At 39.0% G+C, this 27,556-nt stretch overlaps 1 protein-coding gene across 2 annotated transcripts; it reads left to right on the forward strand.

Moving 5' to 3' along the window:
- The first annotated feature begins 381 nt into the window (after positions 1–381).
- Positions 382–26,574, forward strand: UBE2J1 (ubiquitin conjugating enzyme E2 J1). 2 transcript variants are annotated; one of them, XM_057432091.1, is made up of 8 exons: positions 383–504; positions 9,348–9,421; positions 11,649–11,780; positions 12,408–12,492; positions 13,964–14,069; positions 16,476–16,605; positions 20,545–20,673; positions 26,089–26,574. In XM_057432091.1, exons 1-8 carry the CDS (start codon positions 474–476, stop codon positions 26,356–26,358), a joined length of 957 nt encoding a protein of 318 aa, XP_057288074.1. In that variant the 5' UTR covers positions 383–473; the 3' UTR covers positions 26,359–26,574. The 2 variants fall into 2 exon arrangements, with proteins under 2 accessions (XP_057288075.1, XP_057288074.1); XM_057432092.1 differs by lacking the exon at positions 20,545–20,673 and having other exon boundaries at positions 382–504.
- The last annotated feature ends 982 nt before the right edge of the window (positions 26,575–27,556 follow it).

Below are 27,556 nucleotides of genomic sequence, written 5' to 3' on the forward strand. Positions count from 1 at the left end.
ATACTCCCCCGCCACTGTGGCACGGAAAAGCTTGCCCGCGGAGCCGCTGTTCTGCTGTGGGGACCGAGTGTTGCCCACTGCTGGTGGAAACTGGCTGCTTCTCCCACGCTACGACAGAGAAGGACGAGCGCCCTACGCATCTTAACCTCTGCGACACAACCACAGGAACCTTCACCGCCCACCGCCGCGACCTGCCTTTCCCCCGCGGGCGCACCGCCCCCGCCCGGCTGCACTGCCGGCTCCCAGCCCCGGCTGCGGGGCGGGACAACGAGGCCCAGGGGCGGTGCCGGCGCGGCAGGTGCCACCCTCCGCGGTCACGGCGGGGCCGGCGGCGGCGCTGCCACGTCAGGGGAGTTTCCCGAGGCGAGGCGAGGCGAGGCGGGCTGGGTCCGGTCTTTCTCCTCCTCCATCCCCTACCCTCGTCTCCGCTGCTGGAGACGCTGAGGAAGGAGCGAGCGGCGGTGCCCGCTGCCATGGAGGCCCGGTACAACCTCAAGAGTCCGGGTAGGAGACGCGGCAGGCCCCAGCGGGTGCTAGGGAGGCCGCAGCCGGGCGGGGCTGCGCGGCTGCAGGCTGTCGAGGCCTCCGCCATTCGCGGCGGGCGGTGTGCCCGCCCCGGGGCCGCTGCTGCTCACCTGGGGCCGGCGGTCGCCTCCCGGGGCGCGGGGGGACAGGTGCTTCAACCCGGGCCGGGGCGGCGGTGCGGAGGAAGGATGAGGCCCTGGGCTCCGGCGATGGCCGCGGGGAGGTGGAGGCGCTTAGGCGGCAGGCGGCTGGGTCGCTTCTGCTTCGCGGTGTGATGGCATTGGAAAGTCCCTCTGAGCTGTAATTCGGTTTAGAACGCTCAGGCTCCCTGCTCTGTGTGTATGTGTACGTGTTGTCACTCTTTCCTGCTGGTTCGTGGAAGCAGAACCTTTGAACTTGTACTCTGTTCTCTTGGGTATTGTTTCATTTCTGAGTAGGTGCTTGTGAGGGGACAGATTGCCAACGATAGCTTAGTGTGTGCTGCGTAAATTTGCTTTACGTCAGTGTTACTGTACACACTGTATTTACATGTATGTGTGTATATGGGATTAAGTGTTAGAATTCATACCTTATAACTCCTAGACTTTCTGTTGAATCCTTGAAGTGAGAGGAGTGCGTCAGAATGTGGCAGACGTCTTGAGAAACAGTGCTGGAAGGGAAGGGTTTGCTTCCTGGGAAGAGAAACTGAGTATGGGTTGGGTTTGTCCCATACAGCTGTGTTGGAGCCATGGCCCCTCACCAGCTGTGCAGGGCTTCACCTCTTGCGAGCTGCATGCTGTCACTGCTGAAGGAAAACCCTCTTCCATAACTTGTAAGGGCCAGTTGGGTTTGCATGCTGGCTCCTGACCTGCCCCTGCTTTCCCCCAGTCGAGTTTTGGGAAGTAGGTATTAACTCCTTCATATTACTATTTTGAGTAGTGGCTTTATTCTTTAATCATGCTGTGCTATTACTAGTATGGGCAGTGGGGAGAAGCTGAGTGTTAAGATGACTTGTACCTTACAAATGTAAATGACAGGCTTATTTACAAAATATGCCTCGTGGATGATGTATCTATTGCCCTATATACTGATTATATTGCCATATATACTGATGTATCTATTGTATCCCTTTGCCCTCACACCCATGTTGCATAACTGAAAGATAAGAAGGATCACAAAGCAAATGATGTACTTGTTATAGTTTAATGTATTAGAAAGGAAGCTTTGTTTTTGTTTTGTTGGCATTTTTTGTTTGTTTTAGGGAGATATGCTTGGCGTGTTGCATGTGTGAATTCAGGAGGCCACGGGTGCATGCTAAGTGTGGTTTGCCATGTTATTGGAAGTAGTGGTGGTGTGCTGTATGACATGCTTTCCGATTGGAGAGGGTAAATAGTTGTGGTTTAATTTAGAAATGTTCTGCCCTTCTGTTATTCCTAGTCTCCCCCTTGTTTTAAAGAGAAAATTACCTTTACTGGAAGTGGTTGTCAGCACCTCTGCTGTTCTACAGCAAAGTGAACCATATTTGGCGGAGATGAATGATTCATGCAGTGGGTCAGTATCGCTTCCCCAAATTAAACATGCTCTATAGCATATTAATATATTGGATTATTTCTTTCCATATAGATGCTGAAAATCTATAGAGACTTTAAAAGTGATTTAAATAATTTATAATGTGATTTAAAGCACTCATTTCAGTTCTCAATATGCATGACATTTTTCATAAAAGAAAGATGGGCAGGGAGGTGTTGAATAAATATCAAAAAAGATTTAAAGTAAATAGTTTCTTCAGCAGTTGTTGTCCACTGAAATGAGTTGGCTGTAATTATGTATAGCCATTGCTTTTAGTGCAGCACTTTTCTTGCTACCCGGGTAGATAAGCATATGCAATTACTTAATATTTTTGTGTCTGTTTTACAAATGTGCAATTTAATGATGGTATCTATCTTACACTTGCTACTCAACTGAAGGCATGAGATGGACATGTAGATCGTTCTGATATTAAGGTGGTCTTTACTGATGTAAATGCACTAAAATGCATAAAGCCAAACCCATACCATGTTTCCTATTTCACATGGTTGTGTCGTCTGCAGATGGAAGGGATTATTTTGGTGACTGAGCTCTCTAAAGGCTTTAGAACTGGTAGCTGTCCCTTGTGCCTGTTCTTGTTGCTCTGACTTGACTAGAGGAAGAATCAAGCTGCTAACCTTTAGATCCTGGTCAGCTTTAGGGATTTGGAATGTGCTATCTTGAGACAGAGTGAAAAAAGTAATTGTTTCGTACCTGCACAAGAAGCTTCTTCTGTTCAGACCTGCTTTTGGACTTGAGCAAACTCTGTTTGCAGATGGTGACTTTTTGCTTGCTCAGCAGAAAGAGCAAATACTACTTTCAGTTTTAGTATAAGGTATTTTAATGATTATACTAGTCTTTACCATAGAGGAAAACACATCTTAAATTGGAAAATCTTGTTAAAAGAAACCTGTGGTTTTATTGATCTTCCTTTCAAGCCAGACTCTGTTGTAGAGCAGTGACAGGAGCTGAAGTTTTTCTGTAGTTACACATGGCTACATGGATCCCTATTATGTGAGTAGGCGTGCTGTGCCAGATTGATGAGGATCAGTTAAGCTCTCTAGTGCCTTTCTTTCTGTGTGCTTTCAAATAGACCACATAAAGAACAGTGTTGCTACACAGCTTTATTCTGCTCTAATAGCTCCTGGTCAATATATTCATCATCTTCCTTGTTCCATTTTCTTCAGCTAATGTTAGTTTAAACAAACGTATCTGAAAGATGGAAACTCTCCACAATGTGAAACAACTTGTTCCCCTGCACGCTGTGTCTCTGTTGATGAGAAGCAACACAGCTGGCGTCCTTAGCAGGTCTCAGTTTACTGTAGGTAGGTACACGTCCTCACCACTGCAGGTCTGGGCTTGGTGAGGGTGGTGTGCTAAGCTGCTGCTTGGCTCTATCAGTTACCCTCTGTGAGAGCAAGAAGGTATAGTGGCGTTCACCTGAAGCTGTCTCCTCACACCATCTGTCAATATGTCTTTATTTCTTCTCCAAAAGACGATTAATTTTGGAAGGGAAGAAATTTTCAAACTCTATGCTTCATGCTTCTTTGTATTGCTTCAATAAGGCAAAGCCTTTTAAGCTGTTGCTTCATATTTTTATTTGTATTTTTGGCACTTGTAAAAGGGCAAGCTATTTTCTGTCTTAGGATTTCAAAATGGATTAGTCAGTGTATATCAGCCTGCTACCATATGGCTGATAAACCTCTTCCGTCAATATTAAAGTTTGGATGACTGAAGCACAGACTTCATCCTCTTCATGCTTCAGGAACAACCCTATTTTCTGAAATTTATGAGAGAGATATTTGGAATAATCTCTTTACTTTTTTTCCTAAGAGTTGCGACCCTTAGCCTGCTGCAAGATCAGCCACCATATCTCGTAGTCAATGTTTTGTAGTAACAATCTCTCCCTTTCAGGTAGGACATTACGGTTACTGAAAAACTGAGCAGCCACTTAAAGTGACTCATGTAGAGACTATGAACAACTGTGCTGTTTTATTTTAGTTTCAACACTGTTTTTATTTTGTTTTCAGCTGACCTCCTCACCTAGAATTAGACTAGTGAGGGCACTGGAGGTCTGGGGAGAGCATGTAGAGGGAGGCATGGTGTGTATGCCCTCCATTTGCTGCCCAGGGCTTTTGGTTTCTGACTGATAATGTGCTGAGATTGTGATCCTCTTAGCTGTCATCTTCAGGACATTTACTGCCTTTCCTACAAGCTACACTTCCTTCTCCACTCCATACAAGTAAGAAATGTTCCTTGTCAGCAAGCATGCATCGGTTCTTTGTTGTTAAAAAATGGTTTGTAGGAAATAGCCAGTAAGTACTGTGCTGCTTAGTACTTTCCAGGTATGAAATAGATTTTGTAAAAATAAAAAGTTGAGTGGATGTTAAAAATTGATTAAGGATGAAGACATTGTTACATGTTGGTGCATTCAGCAAGCACCTTACATTTGTTTTATCTCCCTTTGTGTTGACTGAACAGTTGTTTTGAATTATAACTACAGAAGAGTACTGTACTTCCTGCTGCTCTGAGGGAAGCGAGGACTAAACACCTGTCAGTTCTGAAAGAGAGTGGACTAATAAAAATTTGTTTCATTGTTTACAGTTGTGAATACTTTATGTAAGTACAGGAGGCTTGTGGGTCTTGCAAAAGGATAGCATGAGGCTGATAAGATGTAAAGCAGCTATTCAGGAGGCTTGGGGGTCTTGGGAAAGGCCCTTGGCCATGTCAAAGTAACTATCAAACCAAATTTTAAAATAAAAGCAATTTTGGAACCCATGGTTGGCCCAGGCGGTTGTGCAGTTCTGTCATCATACACTTCAGTTTTGTAGGAGCAAGTGTTTTGTCTTGTTACATGTGATCAGCGTAAAATGGGAACTTGACTAGTGGAAAACATCACGGAAGCAGCGAATAATGAGGAACTTAATTGTTTCCACTTGCATTTAGTTAGAAAAGTAATTATCTAGTATGGAGACATGGTGTTCTACAGATTGTGGTATTTGGAATAACGAAACTATGGTAGATTTTGGTAGAGATGACTTTAAAATGGTGATGCTGATCACCCAGAACTGAAGTTTTAACTATTTTGCCCATTCCTCTAGTGCTGGAGGATGTAGGTTTGATAAGGTGGTCACTAGTGGTATGGGAAGGATCAATAGTGTTATGGGTTTCTTCCACTGCTGGCTTCCTTGTTCCAAAAGACTGAAAAATCTGGAAATCTTTGCATGGCCTGTTAAAAGGATGCCTGTTTCTACATACCCCTGTTGCTGAACTGTCAGAGCACTGTCCCATCATAAACTGAGCAGTAAGGAATGCTTTGTAAAAGAGCTTTAAAGAAACAGAATATGAAGTATGTTCTCCTCATCAGTGGTTTAAGGGCTTGCCCAACTGGCAGTTTCATCTCTCTTCAAGGATTTTGTTTTGGATGGATGTGACTAGGACTTGTTGTTCTGAAGGATCAGGTATCATTGCATAATGAAATTTTAAATGTGGTCATGATTAAAGATTAAGTGACTGTAAACTGCTGTGCAAAATTTTATGGAAGTACAGGGTGTTGGAACTGGATAATCTTAAGGTCCTTTCCACTGTAACTATTCCATGATTCTGTATTTTTGTGAAATGGCATACAAAAATATATACAGGAACTCGAAAATCTATCTAAAGACAGATGTGAACTAAGGTTAAGAAAGTCAGGGCAAAATGAATAAACATGAAGAATGCAGAGGTAGAGGAAAAGAGCATTAGTAATGTGGACCTCACTTGAAAGTTTGGTAATGTGGTTTTGTTTCTAGAGTAGGTACCATTTGATACTCTATTCTGCTAAAGGATTCTAATTTATATATATTTCAGGGTACTTCTGGCTGAAGCCTCTGCTATGACTCTGCTTTAAATGTTTTCTTGCATGCTTTAGTGACCACATCACTTAAAGGGATTTTTTTTTTTTTTTTGACTTAAAATGTCAAAGCTCATCAGTGTTGTATTACAAGAAATCATATGTACTTTACACGGAAGTGAATCCTGACTTAAATTGCATGGTCCAGTCTTTGTGAAGTTGAACTGCTAACTGCCTGTGATTCACTGTTATGTGAAATTAGGGATTTTATTTTGAATGCAAATACAGGCACTTTGATCGAATGAGTTCCCAGGTGCTTTAGGCTGCTGCAAGGGCTGGTTGTGGTGGTGGTTCAGCAGGTGACACTGTGAGCTCAGTGGGTTACACCCACCATGGGTCAGAGACTCTTGACTCAGTGGTCGGGTATTGAGCAGAGGGGGAAATCTCAAGGCCAGCTGGATTTAAAAAAGACTTTCCCAAAGTGTCATCCATGACGCATGTGTCATCTAATTGAAGGGCCTTGATGCTCAATTCAAATTGATTCTGTGGTTTCAAACTTTTTATTTTTCTAATATTGTGTAATATTTTTCAAAGTTGTACTTAATAGCATTATTAATAGACAAGCACATAATGAATTTGACTTGTACTTTACTAATAGCTTAAGTGGGCAGAGTAGTTATAAATCCCTTTATCCCAGAGAAACTTTTCACGAGTTCCATTAATTCATTGGAAAACCTGGATTTAATAAGTAAATTGTACCCTTACCTATGCTGTTTTTGGTCAGTAACTTTGGACAAAATTACTCTTTTTTCTGTATTTCTCCTGAGTAGACCTCTAAATCTTACTTAAAATGAAGAAAAAAAAAATGGCAGCCATTAAAAAAATAAAAAAGTAAAAAGCATTTGCTGAAGCAGTAAAAGTTGTCAGCTTGTTATATTCTTTTTTCTGAGATCAGATAAGCCAGCTTGAAAGGTTAAGAGATCTCCAGCTTTATGCCAGCTGGTTTGGGCTCCTTTATTTATTATGTCCTTTCTCAAACAGAAGAACTGCAAATTGGTAGAGTGGAATGGTTGGTATCCATTTGAGGAAAATGCTGTCATGCACAACCCATATCACTTAAATATGAATTTGTTTCACTGCAGTCATCTTCGTGTGCACAAAATGCTGTCCCTTCGTGTGAAGTACTAGGGGCTGAGCCTTGCTGAACTGATACCTCCTAACTTGGGTTTGATTAGTGTCACCCACCTCACCTCTAACCATGTTATCCAAGAGAAGCAGTTGTGTTGAACAGAAATTTCAGGATAGCTTAAAGTAAACTTGAATAAGAACTAGGAGTTTACCAGGGAACTATTTTTGAAAGAAATAAATCTAAAAATCACACATGCATATATTACACAAATTTTGCTCATTAATTGTTATGCCACCACCGCTTAATCCTTAGGGAAGCTGGTGGCTTTAAAACTGATTCTCAGAATTTTAACATAGCATTTTGCTTTTCAGAAGAATTTGGTCAGTTTTGTGTAATATAAGAGCCAGATTGTCAGGCAGAGCCTCTGACCCATAGCACCCGTTCTTCCTTTTGTTCCCCAGAGCAGTGGAGAGATCCTTCACCTCCTCCCAGGACAGAAACTTTACTCTCAAGAGTCAGCCCAGAAGCTTAATTTCCTCAGCATGTAATTTCAATGATCATTATGATAAATTGTTGCCTATGAGTGTACCTGTGAAAGCATGGTTATTTATCATGCTGACTGTCATGCCACATAAAAAAGTACCTTGATTATTTTGTCTCAAAAACCTGGCTTTGAAAAATAGAATGTCTTGATTTGAAATTTGTTTTGTCTGAATTAGTGATACTTTCTGACTATTGACAATTCGTAATTCTTCATTTTGAATAGACCCAAACCAGTCTTATTTTTCAGAATTGCCATTGCTAAATGTTTGCTCAGATGACTCAGTGTGATTTTAAGTGGGTTGAAATACCGTATTTTGCATCAAAGTTCATTTTAATGAAGTTTAGAAACGAATGTTATGTACTTGTTGCAGGCAGACTTTGTGAATTATGGTGGGTTTGGCTTTTTTTTTTTAATCTGTTGCAGCTTTCACTAGCCAAAGAAGGAGCTGTGGTAATGAATGCTGCAGCTATGCCTAAAGAAGGAACAGTTTAATGACCTCTTCACTGGATCACACATTCTTAGAATGAACTTACTGGTTCAGACTGTTCTTTGCGTCCTGTCAGTTGACATTCTGGGGCATGGAAACAGAATCATAGAATGGTTTGGGTTGGAAGGGACCTTAAAGTTCATCCAGTTCCAACCCTTCTGCCATGAACAGGGACACCTCACACTAGGTTGCTCAAAGCCCCGACCAGCCTGGCCTTGAACACTGCCGGGGGGGGGCAGCCACAGCTTCTCTGGGCAACCTGTGCCAGTGCCTCACCACCCTCATAGTGACAAATTTCTTCCTAATGTCCAGTCTAAACCTACCCTCTTTCTGTTTAAAACCATTTCACCATGTCCTGTCACTACAGGCTGTGGTAAAAAGTCTGTCTTACAAGTCCCTCTTAAGTATTGGAAGACCTAGTAAAGTCTCTCTGGAGTCTTCTATTTAGGCTGAACAGCCCTACCTCTCAGACTTTCTTCATAGACTTGTGCTTCTTAAGATACTCTAGGTTGCTTAATACTAAAAACTTCTTACAAGCAAGTTATTTCTATTCCACTAAAGCTACACTATATATTTTGCTGTATTTCTTGCTCTGAGAGTGGAATAATGTTTCATATTCTTTCAGCATTTTATGCTGGCTTAAGATGTTTATAGTCTGGCTTCTTGATAATAAGCTAATGCTGTGAAAAAATACATACAATATCACTGTCAATTAAATACAAAAATATGTGTCAAAAATACATACTTTAAACTTCTTCCATTTAAAATTCTACTTGACAGGACCCCACTTGCTGGTTGTCCCCACCTGGCTGCTGTTACTTCTCAGTGCAAACCCTTGATTCTGTTTCTGCCTGCCAGCCACTGGCACTTACACCCAGGGTACAGCCTTGGAGCTATGCGGTCAAAAGGCTGTTTCTTTCGAGACAAATCCGATGTGCACTGCCAAAGATCCCGTGTGCAGTTTTATGCTGCTAGGCTGGGTACAAACCCTTTCTCTGAGTGTCAGTAAATGAAAAACTACTTTAGGTCCAGTGTTCATTGTTGAGAAAATCTGTGACCATGCAACATATTTTTCATAACTTTGTGCTTGTGTAATTCACTTAAGATTTATTCAGTGTGAGTAGTTTGTATTGTGTCTTGGATCGTAACTCCAGTGCAGAAGCTGGTATGTGCTAGAAAAGATTAGTTAGCTGAAAGGGGCTCTTCAAGAACTGCTTATGTATTTTTGTATGCAAAACATGTACATTTGTCTTTATTTTCATGCCTTAAACTTTTGCTTTTTCAGCTGTCAAGCGTTTGATGAAGGAGGCTGCAGAGCTGAAGGATCCTACAGATCATTATCATGCACAGCCTTTGGAGGTTTGTTTCTCTATGTGTTTGCAAGAGCTTGTAATTAGGCTAAGTTCTCTGTGTGCATATGTATTTAAAATGTACATATTTAAGTACTAGCAGACCTTTTAACCATGGTTCAGCTATCTTTTACCTATGATGAAAATCAGAAGCAGAATTCCACTTTAATGGTATTGTAGTTCCAGGTTGTTGGTGAAAGTACATACTATCCATTTTACACTGCATCTGAGTAATTTTATTGCACAGTTATAATATGTTTGTTCCACTTCCTCCTTCCTGAGACTGCATAAATGCATTATGTTTAAGTTAAGCTTTTTATACTGTCATTTTTTAAACCCAGTCAGGTAACTCGTTCACTCACTTCCCCCCCCTTCTTGCCCTCCCCCTACTCCCAGAGGGACGGAGAGGAGAATCGAAAAGAATGCAACTCCCACGGGCTGAGATAAGAACAGTTTAGTAACTAAGGTATAACACAAATCACTACTGCTACCACCAGTAATAATAATGATAAAGGAAATAAAAAGGGAAGAGAATACAACACCTCGCCACCAGCCGACCAATAACTCGCACCTCCCCTCCCAGCACCGATCGATACCTCTTCCAACCCCGCAGTCCTAGCCCTTCCAGGTAACTCTCAGTTACATCCTGGGCATGACGTGCTGTGGTATGGAATACCTCTTTGGCTAGCTTGGGTCAGGTGTCCTGTCTCTGCTTCCTCCTGGCTTCCCCTCCTCCCTGGCAGAGCATGAGGCTCACAAAGTCCTTGGCCAAACCAAAACATCCTTGTTATCAGCTCTGTTCCCGAGCTGAAAGTCAAAACGCTGCACTGCACCAGCTACCAAGAAGGAGAAAAATAACTGCTACTGCTGAACCCAGGACATATACCCAAACCTGACATCTGGCTCAGTTGATGAGTTGCTTAACAAAACACTTGGGCCTAGGTGATCTATGAGGATTTTGCATACGAAAACACCTGTGAAAAAGCATCTCTGGATGCATTATAAGAGAGACTGCTTATATTCCACTTAAACAGTAGTTTCTTGAAGTCTTCTGAACACCCAGTTAATTTTTTGGGCTGAGAGGACAGTGAAGTTCTGGTAGCTAAATGCTAAGCAGAAGCCCCTTCTAATTTCCCTGGAATAATAAAAAAAGCCCTGTTCTGTGGTATTCAGCTCAAGGTTTGATTTAACTTCATAGAAATGCATAGCACACTTAGTATGCATATGGAAAATAGGTACTACAGAATGTACTTTATTATTGACTAGTTTTTGACTGCACCTTGTGTTTCCCCTTCCTGTGGAGAAATGTGAGGTTTGATTCATGCTATTGCTTGTAACTTACATGAAGGTCTTATTTCTGAGTTAGAACAGTGAGTTGCTGGGAAGAGAGCAGCAGCAGATGAAAGGAAATGCTGGAAATGTTGATGACTCCTATCCCTGAAAAAGTTGTAACTAGCTTGGCAGTCACACCCATGTGATAGCAGTGTTCAGCGTTAGTTGAGAGCTCTCATTTACTGACAACAAGCCTCATTTGCACTCCTGTCCTAACAGTAGGAGTTGTTCTGCTTGTTAAGTATTCAGTGTGGGCAGCATGAGATCTGATACACAAAGCAAAACACAGAACTCCAGAGAAATAGTGCTCGAAGAGAAGTTAGTTACATGTCTCATGAAAATGATATTCAGAATTTCAAAGTGTACCTATTGTGCAGTAAGGCACAATAGCTGTTTCAAAATTGTTTATGGACAAGCAAAAGAGGATGGGAATTCTCTGGGGCGTTAGTCAAGTCCCAGTGCTGAGTTGGCCATGGAAGGGGCTTTGGAGAGACTTATTAATGTTCTTCCTTGAGTAGGTCTCCATCAGTTGACCAGAAATTATTACTCACTGGGTCAAAGACCTAGTTTTCCCTTAGTTGACTATGTTTTCCATCTGTTGGTTAATAAAACTCTTGTCATAATTAACACAACTAGAATGAAGAGCTTGAATAATGAATTTGGGGGTTTCAACAAAGCCGTCGTGTAAGAAAATTACCAGAAATCGACATTATTTTATCCTCTTAACCAGAAACTTAGTACTGTGTTGGTTGTCTTACTCTTCATTTGATTTTGACTTCTTAAAACTTATGTGTGCACTGTTTCTTTAACATGTCCTTATTCAAGAAAATGGTGTTTAGTTGTCTACTTCTTTGATAACACTCTCTTTCTGTTTTTTGGTCTTCCCTTTGTTGGGGGTGTTTTAGGATAATCTTTTTGAATGGCACTTTACTGTTAGAGGCCCTCCAGATTCAGATTTTGATGGAGGGATTTATCACGGGCGAATTGTACTACCACCTGAATATCCCATGAAACCACCCAGCATTATTTTGCTGACGGTAAGCATGTTTACTAGTTTCTTCTTTTTACATCATCAGTTTAACTGTAGGTGTCTGAGAGGGAGATTCTTGGAATTCAAGGTAGTTTTTGTAAGAAAGGTGGTATAGTACAGTTAATGCTGCCAACTTAAGACCAGAAGTCTTTCAAAGTGACTTTGGTATTCTGTAATTGCATGTAACTTTGAACCTAATAAATATAAGTTTTCTTCAGGAGTAATGACATTGCTGATTGATTGTCTAATCTTCTGTGCTCTCTATGGGCCTGCTTGGTCTCTGTTGGAGATGTTGGTCATGTGTAGTTTGGGACAAAGGCCTGCAGTTGTGCCTGGTTTCATAGAGCTGTAGCTTATCAAGCTGTCTGCATGTTGTATGTGGGTTACAAGAGCAACAGGCAAGCCACCATGTTACACTGGGACGTGAGGTATCAGGGTTTCTTCATGCATAAATAGAGGCAGATGGCAGACTTTGTTCAGAAGGCTGAATGACAGTTTTGTGAGGTTGACAGTAATGTCATTTTCAAGTGTTGTTTGCATATAGATTTGTTTGATCAGGATTTTTACAGTATGTACCAAAACCCAAGAGCTAACTTCCAGCATGTTTTATTGTATCCTCCTTCTTCCTTTGAAGGCCAATGGCAGGTTTGAAGTGGGGAAGAAAATTTGTTTAAGCATTTCAGGGCATCATCCTGAAACGTGGCAACCATCATGGAGTAGTAAGTAATATTTATTTGGAGAATGTTAAGCCCAACAAACAACTAGATTTTTAAACTGAAAAAATCTCACAAAGAATATTTATAGTGGAAAAGCTCAAGAATTTTGAGAGAGTGAAAGTCTGGGAGTATTCAGGAAATGTAAAGTCATAAAGGAGTGACATAGGAGGATTTGGGAATGGTATTAAATAATTATGGGGTGAAGGGGCTAAGAAACTGAGGGGAAGTGGTAAGCTTTTATTTATTTGGATGCCCAAGCATTAAGAATTCTCAGACTACTTAAAATATTCTTTGGTTTTGTTTTGTTGTGGGTTTTTTCAATTGTTCTTATGAAAATACTTTACATCCTAATGACCCCCTTTTTGAATAATTACTAAAACCAGCTGAATAGAGGGGATTGTGGTCAGCTTTTAATTTTGATGCTCTAATTCTGGACATTCAGGAAGACAGACACGTGGTCTGAGTTCAAAGTAACTGAATGTTTCTACATTTGGCTTTTTTTTTTTTTTTTATGTTTCATTATTACAGGAATGGAGAATGGGTACAGTTCATCCAAGGCAGTATTTTTGTGTTTATAATTTTAGTTTTGCCAAGTACAGTACATAAGTTACTTCTTTGGATATCAGTTGCATGTTTAAAATATGTTGATAAAGTCTTAGAAATTTTCTATCAGACCGCTCTTCAACTTTTGTAAAGTCTCTTATGGTCTTTTTAAAGAGTAGAAAATACTGTCTTCTAAATAAGGGGTGTAAACATCCTATCTCTATTTTGTGGTACTTATATTCATGTGACACTAAATCTGCTTGCAAGATGTCTTGAATTCTTAAATATCATAACTATATAAAACAAAATTGAAGGACAGATGTTGTCAGAGGTGTTTTGGATGGCAGCTCAGTTTGGATGAGGTGTTATTAGTATTTAAGTAAGCTCCTTCCCTGGCATGATGACATAAAAGGAACAAATTCTGTGGTACATTGCATAGGAGAGAGCCACTGAGCTTGTGAGCACTAAGTTGCAGAATTCATGTCTAATAGAAGAAAATGCACGTGTGTGAACACACACCCACACACAAAACAAAACAAAAAAAACCCTAATCAATCCCCATCTTCTTTCTTCCCTCCTCACCCACAATTTATATGTTAATTCTGTTTTACCATTTTTTCTTCAGAACCCATTTTTAAAGTCTGGAATTCTAATCTTTATATTGATGCAAGATTTTTGTGACAATTTTTCTTTTCTGTGTTGGTTGATGGAAGAATAAGGCATTTCATTTATAATGAGAAGTCTGAAAAATGAACAAAGCCTTGCTATGTACCAAAAAACCCTAGTGGTGCTTGTATGAAATCCAGATTATGCCCTTGGACAAAATGAAGTTTTGCAGGCAGAACTGCAACTTTTCTGTATTGAGTGTAATGTGAGATGACATAATAGTTGTTTCTCCAATCCTGTTTGTATCTCTGTTTTCCCATTTTAGTAAGAACAGCTTTACTAGCCATTATTGGATTTATGCCAACCAAAGGTGAAGGAGCAATAGGATCTCTGGATTATACTCCAGAAGAAAGAAGAGCTCTTGCAAAGAAGTAAGTACTGAGCTCGTTAATGTAGGTACATACATATGTACTTTCTTTTAGGGTTAAGCATTGAGTAGAAAGTAAAGTCACTTCAGTCTGTTCTCTTTCATTTATTCCAAATATAAAAAAAAGTTTTCTGCCTTGTGTGTTTGTATATTTTATATGTGTATATATATATAAGTTTGGGATTTTTCTTTCTGAGCATTGTGCAAACTCTGAACTTATTGTCAAACAAAATACTTTCAGAGGGCTGTGTTCCTTTCAGCATTGTGTAGTCAAAGTTAGAGCTTCATCTGAAATTCAGGTATAGAGATGTAATTAACATTGCGATACAGTGGTAATTGCAGCATGTGGGGAAAATGAGCATGTTGTTACTAAGTGTAGGTAGGGGAGAAAATAACCGAGACAATGATGCATCGTGTCCCTTAAGGCAATAATAATACTGCAACAATAAAAAAAATCTGGAGCAGCTGCTTCTAAATGATTTTTAGGAAATTAACTTAAAATTAGATTTGTGAACGTGATGAAATTATTAACTTGGTGTACAAGGGCTTTTGGTGTTACCTTCCTTATCATGCTCTTAGAGAAGAAACTCATGAAGTACAGCCTAGGTCAGTGGGAACAGTAAAGTGGATTAAGGACTGGCTGAACTGCCTAGCTCAAAGGATTGTGGTAAGCAGCGCAAAATCCAGCTGCAGGCTAGACACTGCTGGTGTACTCTAGGGGTCAGTACTGGGCCAGTGCTATTCAATGTCATTCGTGACCTGGATGATTGGGTAGAGTGCCCCCTCAGCAAGTTTGCAGATGATACAAATCTGGGAGGAGTGGTTGATACACCAGAAGGTTGTGCTGCCATCCAGAGGAATTTCAACGGGCTGGAGGAATCTCAGCCTCAACGAAGAGAAGAGCAAAGTTCTGCCCTTAGGGAGGAGTAACACCAACCAACAAGCAGGAAAGGAGCTTGGGAGGATCTGGGGGGTCCTGGTGGTTACCAAGCTGATCATGAGACAGCAATGTGCCCTTGCTGTTAATGGTGTCCTGGGCTGCATTAGGATGAGCATTGCAAGCAGGTAGAGGGATGTGATCTTTTCTCTGTATTCAGCTCTGGTAAGACATCTTGAGTGCTGGATTCAGGCTGGGGCTGTGTCCAGGTCAGGGTACAAGGAATATATGGATTTACTGGAGCTAATCCAGTGCAGGTACATGAAGGTGATGGAGGAGCTGGAACATGTCTCATACAAGGAAAGGCTAGGAGGGCTGGAAGTGTTCAGCCTGGGGAAGTGGAGGCTCAGGGGATCTCATCCATCTGTACAAACACCTGAAAGGAACACATAAAGAAGGCAGAGCCTGGCTCTTCTGAGTGGCATCCAGTGGCAGGACATGAGGCAGTGGTCACAAACCGAAACCGCAAAATTCAATCAGTGCAAGAAAACACATTCTTTTTACTGTGGAAATGGTCTAAGCGCTAGCCCAGATGGTCAAAGCACAGGTTGCCCAGAGAGGTGGTGGAGTCTCTGTCCTTGGGCGTATTAAAAATACAACTGGAAACAGACCTGAGCAATGTGTTTTGCTTGACCCCACTTCGAGCAAGGAAACTGGACTGAATGATCTCCAGAGGTCACTCCTTACCTCAACTATTCTGTGGTTATCCTTAAATTAAATCTTAGACCTCTGGGGTATTTCATCTTTCTCCTTTTCCCACCTGGGGAGGAGAAGGTATTTAAAAGACCATATCCCAGTCTTATAAGTGAAGTTACTGTATTCCAAGTTGCAACCAGTACCTTATTTTGCAGGCATATGTGTGAGTTTATTCTGCCTCTACTCTGGGTGAATCAGAATCTGCAGCTTCCGAGTTAGTGTTGCACTGAGTCAAAGCTAATAAACCCTGCTTAGGTGCAGAGTTTAAGGGGTTGTTTTTTATACTGTATTATCAAGGCAGTGTGGTCTCTTACTGGCTTGGAGAGCTGCCTGTGGTGTGCCCTATAGACAAATTATGTATGCTAGAGAGGACAGGTAATGCTCTTGCAGAAGCTGAAATTCCTGGATTTGAAGTGCAAGCTCCTGGGTCAAATTTAATATTTCTGATAATAGTTAGATCTTGATAATTAACATTTTTAATTTGCTGTAGATATAAAGTTTTAAAATGGTAACAAATTATTAATAAAGTACAGATAATGACAATATGTAAGTAAATTGGAAGTATTTTTCTAAATGACATGTGAGGATATGTATAGATACAGTTCTCAATGTGTTTTTCCAAGATAATGTGATTTGGGTTTGAGGGAAGTGCTTTTAAGCTGTTACTCTTGACACCACTTGTCTTTCTGTGGGTTGTTTTGCAAATAGTTTGTTCAGACAAGCACCTAAGAACATTTATGAGAACACTCTATTCTGAGTTATGTCATTTGTGGCCAGGTCACAAGACTTCTGTTGTGAAATGTGTGGCACATCTATGAAGACAGCCCTTTTACCACTAACATCTGGAAGAGTGGCAAGCCAGGCGGACAAGGAGGCTAAAGAACTTGCCAGACAAATTAGCTTCAAGGTGAAGTCACCATTTTAAACTTTCATCTTTGTTGTGTAGAATTTAAAAAAAAAAAAAAGAGGGAAAGCTTTATAAATTCAGAAACATTCATCATTTCATAAACCTTCATCAGTCACTCTGTGGAAATCTGTTTTTTTTAGGACAGTCTGAAAGGGAAAAATAGAAGTGGGTCTTTTGCAATGTACCAATTAATAAATTGTGCATCTCAAGCACTGATTGATTAGTTTTAATTTCAGTGGTGAGCACTGTGGTAAGAACTGCTTAACTATGTCACTTTTACTTCCTTGTTTTCAGTCACTGACAACTTGATTAAATTCTCCAGAACTAGTGTTATCATGAAAGTATTAGGAAACTTTGGGCAAAGCTAACCTAATTTTTTTTTTCCTTTGTGATTTTTTTTTTTTTTTCTTCTTTTGGCTTATGGAAGGAATAAAACATATTCCTACTGAAAAATGATTGCAAATTCTTTTGAACTACTCTGCAGCTGAAGATACTGAAAGTTGAACTCTGGTATGGAAGTTGCTGTTACCCAAAAATGTGTTCTGTAGCTTGTGTTTCACTGAAAGTAAGGTTTGTTCAGTCATATACGTGCCTTAGAAGATTGCATGTCTTGCATGCACAGGGTTGTTTTTCACTGGGTTTTCCACTAAACTCTTAAATCAGCCACTAAGGAAGACTGCTGTGCATGAGGGCAGGAAACTACAGTGGAATATAGTATCACAATGTGGCATTGGTGATGGATAGATACTAAGGTCAGGGGTGCTAATATGTCCCCTTTTATCACCAATGTTCTCCTTACAATGTCCTAAAGACTGCTTTTTTTTTTTGTGTCTGTGCCATGAGAATAAAGATTGCCTCCTACTGAGCAGGACCTGCATATTTCTGTGCAATCTCACATCTAGCCATGTTGATGTGGTTGGGTCTGTGTATAATAATGCTTATGAAAAAAAAGTCTCAAAAATCTTTGAAAAGATGAGGAAACAGTTTTGAAGTTAAGCTACTTGGAAAAGCAATGGACTGCCTGCTCCTGGCTTTTTTCACAAGGGTTAAAAACTGCATTTTTATTTAAGAACTGTTAATATTCATCACAGAAATTCTAGAAATATCAGAGTATATATTTCTTTTTTTTTTAGGAAGAACTGTTACATTTCATACCTTTTTCAGTTTTAAAATTACATACTTAAAGACGTTAATCTCTAAAGAATATTGGTGTGTTCCATGTATCCACATATTTAATTCTACATCCTAATTACAAGCACTAAGCAAAGGAGAAAAGAACAAAAGGCTTGGGTTTCTACAGTCTTCTGCAATCCATTGTGGGGTTTTTACAAGGTGAAACAGTTCTGTCTTCTGGTTGCGCCTTCCCTCCCTTTCTCAAATTAATTTTTAGGGATTGAGTTCTTTTAAGCTTCCTGCTTCTCTGCTTTGCTTGACTTTATTATTGTTTGTTTGTTTGGTGTTAGGCTAAGGCATTCCATTCATGTGTTTGTAGTAAACTAATCATATGAATTACTAGCAGGGAGTTCAAAAGGTAGGAATCATTTGATATATTCCATGTCAATTTATGGGGTAAGATTTAACATCAGATACCTGACTGAGTGTGTAATTTGAGAGCACCTTTCTACTAGCAAACATACTAGCAATTGCTGCTAGTGAAAAAGAGATTTCCTAACTTTTTCTGGATGATCCTGGGATTGTGAGAAATCATTTCATGTTTAAGCAAAATGGTAACTTTTAAGAAAATACCCATGTGTATTATTGAGGAAGGAATATGAAATTCAGGAGGAAAAATTAACAAAGCACACTTCCTCATTATAGTTTTCCTGCTTCTGTGAGCCTTCACCTTTGTTCCTCACTGTTTGAATAGGAAATTACTTCTTTAAAATCAGCTTTACATTGACATGTAAATTGTTTTCTGCACTTTGAGAGCTCCACTCCACCTAAAAGCAAAAAAGGAAGGTAGATGACTAATAGCATATGCATTACTGTAAACCAACATGGTTTACCTACATGTTGCCATCACAAGGCGTATCTTGCCATGAAACTAATTCTCCACTTACCATCATTATTATATTTAAATATATATTTTTTTTCTTTTTTTTACCCTTGATGATGGTGGTGTCTCAGTTGTCTCAGTTTTCTGGAAGCACAGGTAAAGGCTGAAGAAAATAGATACTGGGTGACAAAAAAAGATATTTCAGTTTTAGGAACTTCCAAATGTTCTATTTTCTTGAATTTTAGTCCAAATTCAGTCTGGCACACTAGACTTAGTACTTTCATAAATGAAAGTAAATCAGATGAACATTTTTTTAGTGTATATGTTTTATAAAGCTTGAACTCTTAGAAAAAGCAGAAGTATGAAAAGCAGTGGTCACAGGTTCCGGGGAGGGAACATCCAACTGGTATGGGAAAGGAAAATTCAGCCTGTGGCTTTTCAGATGCCTATCAGAAGATGTGGAATCTCCAGCTTTGGAGATGGCTGAACATGACTCTGTTTTGAGGAGGGAACTGAACCAGGTGACATCTAGAGATCCATTCCAGCTTAAATTATTCATAATCCTGTGTTGTTTCATTGCTGGTCCATGTTTGAGTCATAACTTGTCTTATCCAATGTTAGAATATTCAAGTGCAAAAGAATAGCAGCGTCGTCAGATTGTGGTTTTAAAACTTAATCTCCAGGTTGTTTCAGTGATGTATTTTTTGGCTTCTCCTGAGATAAATTCCCTTCTTCTTGGCGTGTATTAATTTCGCAAAAAATAGAATCAGGAAAGAATATTATTATTTTGTGCTCTTATCCTCTTGTTATCACCATAACTGGTTGGTTTCTAATACTTGGTTTGTATTTCTTACTACTACTACCACTACTTATATCTGCATTTGAAGACAAGCGTTAGATTTGGAATTGTCAGCTTTATAACAAATTGAGATCCAGATATATGACTTGGAAAGTGACTTCTTTGCTGATAAAAATTGATCTGGTCATGATTTTTTTATGTATAAATTTAAAAGAGTATCGGTGGAGGACTATGATTCTATGTCCTTGTCTATTCCCAAGAGATTATTGCAGGCATATATATTGTCGTAACAAGAGGTTTCTTCAGGATCCTCTACATGTCACTGCTGACTGTCTCAATTTCCAAAAGCATGAAATGTAAATTCTGGGAGTTGATGCTCATTAGACATTTTAAAAATGTGTACAAAAGCACTATTACAAGACTTAGGTTTGTGTTGGTTTTTTGTTTGTTTTGCTCTGCTTTTGCTGAAATTTAAATACTGGAAATTAAGGCATACGTGCCTGACATAGTGTAGTGCCCTGCATGTATGCCCACTCTGGCTGTGAGGCAACTGCAGTACTGGAACCACTATAGCCACATTAAGTTAACACTTACCAGGGACTAGTTAGCCCTGCTGGGAAACAGGCTATATATGCTTTTACTTTTAACAGTAGTAGTCAGCATTCATTTAAGGACATGAGAAACAGAAGGTTTAAAAAATGGTGTTACTTCTGGCATTATGTCCTGGATCTTAGAATCATAGAATAGTTAGGGTTGGAAAGGACCTTAAGATCATCTAGTTCCAACCCCCCTGCCATGGGCAGGGACACCTCATGCTAAACCATCTCACCCAAGGCTTTGTCCAAAGATTTCTGAAGAGTTTTCTTTTTTACTCTATACATCTGTGCATTTTTTCAGTGTTATGCCTGTTACATGAAAACAAAATTTTTACTTAAGACTACAGATGCACAAGCATAAGTTTATTTCTAAAGATAATTTCTTAAGCCTGTTGATGTGTAATTGAAATGCAATTGGCATACTTGATTATTACATTTCAGTAAGTCTTATATTCTGTGTATGTTAAAATACACATTCCAAAATGAGCCAGACCTTTTTGGAGCAATTATGGTCTTGTTTCTGAAGCCTACATATGTACTCCTTGTAGGCAGAAGTCAATTCATCCAGGAAGTCTGATGCTGGACCCTCAAACACATCAGGATTGAACTACTCTGCCGCTGATGAGCCCCAGCAGGGTGGTGCAGCTAGAGCACTCCAGGACCCAACAAATGCAACGGTATGGTCTGTTTTTGAGCTTTATCATTGCAAGTTCAGCCATAGTTTGAACATGCAGTCGGTACTATTAAGCTGATTGGAGGCTTCATTAAGAGTATGTACTTTGTACTTGTTTCTTTTAGAATTTGTGTACTTTTATATGTGTAAACTGTAGCAAATAGCTTGCTGAATCACTTTTAGAAATAGTGATCTCTTTACTTCCTTCTCTTAAATTAAAACAACAAATAATACTCTTTTAGCAGTCTTGTTCCCACTAGTTCCTTTAATGTATGGGTTAACAGTCCATTAAAATGATATGGTGTCTGAAGTACTACAATTTACCATCTGCATAATACAAGATTTTGGACTAGAATTCTTAGCCAGAGGCAAAAAAAATGTTTCAGTGATAATTTGTAGCACTTAAATATTAATTAAGAATATCTTCCTGGTTTTTATAACTTCTTAAGTGAATCTAAAATATTCTTGCTGTTTGAAGTATAACATTTATGATTTAATACTGCTAGGTGTACGGCTTACATAAGGTTTTGGAAGTGACCGAGGTCTGGTAGTGGGCCAAGGCAGCTGCTGTTATGACTGTGGCAACTGCAGTCTAAATTCACTGCTAAATTGCAGGCAAATCCCAGCTAAGCTGGCTCTTTTAGAGAGGATGGGGCTGCAGATAGGTTAAAAAACCTAAACCACGTCAAATAACGTCAGACCATCTGTTGCATGTTGGCAGCATATTTTCTAGCTATGTGGAAATATAAACATGCTAATAGCGTACTTTTTTCCTACAATAAGGATTTTTTCCAGATTGTTTGGGATTTAATAAACCATTTTATTTTATTCTTATTACAAATCCTGGCTAATATAGTAGAACTAACCAAAATACCAAGGCATTGCTGGCATCTGCTTGAGGAAAGAGGCTGATTTTTTAAATTTTTTTTTAAATTCAATTTCTAAGAAATGTCTTTTAATCATTTATGCAGTTTTAATAATTAAAGATTAACTTCATTTTCAGCAGAACAGTCCCAAGCGAAATGAGATATTTAAACATGTAAATTTATGTAAAGATATTTAAATGTGATGAACTGTAAATGATGAAAAGTGGATTCATGCTTTAAGGGGTCAGACTGTTATGCTCATAATTGTTAATTTGAGTTTGAAGCAATACCTGTGTTTCTGAGCTGCCACATTTTGAGTGTTAGGTATTTTCTGGAGCCATTAGGAAGTGAAAAGTTAAAGCCACACTGTGGAATAAAGAATTGTGTAACAGGAAAGACTGCTTTAAAGAATTTCAGCTGTGTTCTTGTGAAAGTAAATAGAACTCTTCTCAAAGTAGGGGGCCAGAGGCATGAAAGAAGAGTATCTATGCAAACCTTGGATTCTTTGTACTCAGCTTGGCTTCTTGCATGTGTAAAATCAGTTTGTTGGATTAGTTCTTGTGTAGAGACCTAATTCTGCCTTACAAAGTTTTAAGTGTTGAATGAGGGGAACATCAAAACTATTTGTTACGTTTCTTGGATAAAGTGTTTACCACTTATTCTACAAATGTGTGTTTTAATTAAAAGCTACTGCAGAAAATTTGCTCTTGTGAACTTGAAATTTATTCCCTTTGACAGCAAAAAGGGCAGAGGTAGACCCACCACCCTCTCACAACCTACATTTAATGTATTGCTGTGGAATGATGTTCCACCTTAGTGTTTATAGTTGATGAATAAAGCTGATAGTTAGTAAGAATTATAAAGTTACAAGTTAAAGACTGTGGTTAGACTTTTTTTCTGATAACCTGGAAATACATTAAGCCTCAAAACACTTGTTATTAAGCAATATACTGTAGCAGTGTCCTGCACTAATGTACTGGCTGGCTGAAATGTAATAATGAGGAGTGATGAAATAAACAGTGTAACTGAAGTCAACTAATCTTGAACTGATGAGGGACCTTTCTGTAAAAAAATGAGGCTGTTATGATACACAGGATTTATAGAAGCCCTTATTTTTAATCATGTGTTCTGAATGATATGTTGTGAAAAAGTTACTTCCTTTTATCACTATTAAGCCGTGTCTTAAGTTCCCTAATACTGCAGCAACAGTTTTAAATGACAATCGGGAGTACTTGGCCCAACTTTGATTCATTAAAAACCAGACGTTTTTCTTGTTAGCTGTTAAGCCATGCTGTGCCAAACTTCAGCTGTTCTTCATTTGGAAGTTGCATGGGCAAATAAGTATTTCACTGGTCCTTCTGTCTTTTTTTGATATCTCTTAGATCATGAGTTTAACTGAGAGAGGCTTCAGTAACCCAGAGGATTTATATAGTTCTGAGCTCCTAGAGTTGTTATATTTTTAAAACATCCACTCTAAGGTGATTATTTAATTCTTCTAGCATTCTGATAAAAATTTTTAAAATAACAGCCTGCACACATAAATGATGCAGTGAATGCTACCATTCTTCAGTAGGCTGAACATCAATTCCTTGCTTGTGCTTTGTTATAGAACTTTTTGTTAAATCTAATGTGTGTTCATTTTATTGAACTAGCCTTACTCATCAAACTGCAATTTCCCTGAAGCAAAGTTTTCCACCTGTCCTAACAGTTTCAGAAGCTTCAGAAATACTGCGATACATTAAGTGCATATTCAGTGACTGTAAAGATCACATGCTAAAGGTGGCTACTGCGTAGCTCTTATAAAACATTTTTAGTCTGTTAAGCCTTCATCACCAACATTTCCAGTATAGTTTGGCAGAAAATGACTTAAAATTGGATGGAAGTTGTCATGTGAGATTTTGTTAGTCTAAAAATCTCAAATCTCAACATTTTTGCTTAAGGAGAATTTAAAAACTTGCCCAAGTGAAGACAAGAAGATTGATTTCATTTTTTTTCTTTTTTTTTTTCTTTACCATGTAATACAACTCATCTGTCATTTTTGGCAGATTCTTAACATTTTGGGATTCTTAGCAATTAAGTCTTCAAACAAAAAATCTTTATATTATGAGGATTGGGCCAGACTCTTGTCAGTGGTGCCAGGTGTTAGGACAAGAACACAGCATTAGCACATAAACTAAAATACAAAGTTGTACCTGAACATGAGGAAGAACTTCTTTACTGTGAGGGTGACTGAGTATTGGAATAGGTTGCCCAGAGAGGTTGTGGACTCTCCTTCCTCAGAGATAGTCAAGAGTTATCTGGACACAAGTAATGTGCTTTAGGTGACCTTGCTTGTGCAGGGAGGTTGGACTTGATGACCTGTGGTGGTCCCTTCCAACCTCAACAGTTCTGCAATTCTGAATATTTAAGATATATTAGTGTCTGGTCCCAAATTTATACCGGGTAATAATCACTCCTTCCTTATCTATCTTGCTTCTGCATGTCTGCTAATACTTTGTCATTGATTATGCTGGGAATCCCAAGGCAGTGGGTTAGCTCAGTTTTGCGTGAGGCAGGCAGTCTTCTGCAGTCCTGATGCATATATATATATAGTTGCCTCCAAAAAATAATTTCAAGCCTTGCAATCGTCAGTGAGGTTTCTCTTGAATCACAGTTCCATTAATGTCAGTGTGTGGCACTGTGTCTCATTCAGAACAGGACCTTTCTGATCTATTTTTAGATTTAAAATTTTGAAAAGAAACCCAGGTGTGTGGTAGCCAGAGCTAGTTACTTTTGTTAGTAAGTGTAAAGGGTCAGAAATATTTCTAGACTCCTTTTTTTTTTTTTTATTCCTTTTTCTAAAGCTGGTTTAACAACACTTTGCCTGCTGAATTTTGCTGGTTTTGCTTCCTGAATGAACTTTTCTCCCTCTCCTCTTCTGAAAGATGGGAGTGTAGATGAATCTAGGAACTTCATTTGTCAAATGCTCAATTTCTCTGAGTCTTTATTTCCCTTGGCATGAGAAGCTTCCCAGTGGGTTGTCTACGAAGCAGGGTGACTTTCTCCTGCAGTGTAATGGAAATCATGGCAAGCTGCTCGTGACGTTGTTCTTGGCTGTCTCTGATGATAAAATAACATTTTTCTTTGAAGCTACCCAAGCTGCTTGTTTGCTTAGGCAAGAAACCCATGTAAACAGGCAAGTTGTCAAATGTGTAATTACATCAGTGCTTCTATGTTGATGATAAACACTGGATAATACTAATGATGAGGAGGTAGGAAAGGAACATCTCTTCCCTGGGCTAGTCAAATACTGACTAGGTGAAAATTTGGATTTCTTCTCCTACATGCAGAATATGTGGCCGAAGAGTCACAACAGCACCATGTCTTGTGGATCAACAAGTCTGGTACACAGTTGAGGACATTCCCTGCCTGGCCATGTGCAAAGGATATCTTTTGTGGATATAGTAGCTGGCCAGTGCAGAACTTAGGGTTGTAGATACTGTGTCTGTTAAAAGGCTTTTGCTTGGAAGTAAATATGGAATGTCTGGAATTCTAGTTTTACCTGCTGTAATGATAATCTTTTAGAAGAGGGGAGGGGGGAGAAAGCTAACTCTGGAGAATAGATGCAGGGAATACCTGCAGACTATTCTGAGAAGTCAAAGGATGACTTCAGATTAATAACTTTGTGTCAGAGGTACTGTTTTTTAAACGCTTTAAAACTGAAACTTTGGCAAAATGTTTTTTTCCAACAACTATGCTATGTCACTATTTTTAATACTAAAATGTCAGAAGTATGAGCCTTTCAGTATTGCAGGGAGGATTAGGACAGTGGAATATTGGAGCCCATAGTTTCAACCTTGCAAACTGGAAAATTACTTTATTTAAATAATACTCTTCTGAGCTGAACATCAGTTGCTAATATTTATTTTGTTCACTACTTATAATGGCAGAGCAATGTTTGACCAGTAGAGGGCAATAGGTATGTGCATGCACAAGTACCGTGCTCAGTAGTTCATGCTGGAATCACGTAGGTGTTTTGTGTTCAGGATTTTTTGTTTTGTTTTTTCCAGCGGTGTTGGTGGTGATGAGAACAGAGTTTTGGACCCAGCTGTCCACAGTAAGCAGTGCAGCATTGCTTAGTTATAGTTCTCTGGACTTCTTTCAAGTTGTTTCCTTTTCAGTATTAGGTGATGGTATAAATCCTCAGAGACTAAACTGTCTGGAGGACTATTAAAGATATATTGAACTGCAGAGAGCTAAGCAAATTGTAGACAGAGATATTTGAAATCTCGTGATTTGGAAACAATCTAGAATTCAAGTACTGTTTGACAGACTTTCTTCCTTAAAAAGAATAAAGTCCTTAAAACTGCTAATTTGCAGCTTGAAATAGACTTTTCAAGACGGTGTTTGTACAAAATGATGTCTGTAACAATCTTGTAATTATTAGTGACATGTGTTATCAGGCTTGCAAGTATTAACAATTATCTGAAGAGTGCGTTTTAGTCCTAATGATTTTGATCCTTGCTGATCTTACATAGTGTCTTGCCTCACAACTCTCCGTGTTTCCTTTTTAGTCTGAAACCCAGAACAGCAGTGCAGCAGCCAGTCAGGAGTGTACTCCTTCAGTGTCCACTAATACGTCTATGAGTCCTCGGCAGCGCCGTGCCCAGCAGCAGAGTCAGAGACGGCCTCCGTCTTCAACTGACTTTAATCGGGTACAGCAACCAAGAGTCAACATGAACCACACTGGATCAACTGTTCTGATTGTCCTTCTGACTCTTGCATTGGCAGCTCTCATATTTCGTAGAATATGTTTGGCTAATGAGTATATATTTGAGTTATAATTAATTTGGTTTGTCCTAACAGCAGTGACCTGAATGCGTCATTGAACATTCTGTATTGGGTATTTGGTATGATATGAGAACTGTTTACAAAGATTACTTTTTGTATTTATGCTTAAATCGTTACAAATGTTAATGTACGTGCAGATACGTTACTTGTAAGAAAAGCAAAGTTGTACTTCTAACTACAACAAGTGTTAATTGAGTGCCCACTAGATACTTGGATGTGGGAGAGGAAGGGAGTCAATCTGAGTAATTTATCAGCTAGAAAAAGGCAACTTAAAAGAAGTGGTTGATTCACTTTTTTAATGGAACGTAAATGCAATTAATCATGTCTAAGTTTTAAGATTTGACATTGGAGAAGTAATTATGAAATGAAATACAACTACGTGTTTGTGTCCAGTGAACTCTTAATTTAGATGGGAGACAGTTTGGTAACCACTTTTATTTACCATGACACATTTCTAGAGGGGGAACACATGCAAATTGGTTGTGATGCTGCTTTGTGTGTGTGAAAGGGGAAAAGGATTGTAGGGGAGGTAAGAAGGGGCCAGAAAGCTACTTGTATTTTGGTTTTTATATTTTGGAAGAAAGATCGGATAATCTTCCACAAGATTTGAATGTTCTCTTCTAATATTCTCAAATGTATATCTTGTTTTCTTGAATTTGAAGATTATATAAAACATGTCTATTCTCACGATAGTTATAAATATGTAATATAATTATTTACCCAGAGCTATTGTCTTTTAATTATGCCAGAAATACACATAAAGTGTTGAACTGAATGTTTCATATGTGGTTTTATTTACTAAAGAATATTTGAATGTTGTTAAACTCTCATATATATGAACACGTTTAAGAGAAATATTTATTAAAACCCCGGTAGTAATAAACAGTTTCAAGCCACTCTTCAGATACGTTTCAAGTATCACATAGCCTTTGTGTGTGTGGTTTTTCCTGCCCATGTTTTGTTGTTTGTGGTTTGTATTTTTTTTTTTTAATTTAAAATGATTATTGGACCCAAAGGCTTTCTTAATATTAGATTATGAAAAAAAGAGCTGGTAATATTAATGAATGCTCTGAAAGCACATATACAAGCAATAGACATACAATTGTTTGGGTTTTGAGAGAAGAAAGCAATCAGTGGGATAATTTTCTTCTTGTATTATTGTTCAGCTTTAAGTGCATTCTAGCATGTTTA

Source organism: Pezoporus wallicus, unplaced genomic scaffold (genome assembly GCF_028554395.1).
Source record: "Pezoporus wallicus isolate ANWC-B61680 ecotype Strahan unplaced genomic scaffold, APGP_CSIRO_Pwel_v1 contig_4847, whole genome shotgun sequence".
Taxonomy (NCBI): Eukaryota; Metazoa; Chordata; class Aves; order Psittaciformes; family Psittacidae; genus Pezoporus; species Pezoporus wallicus.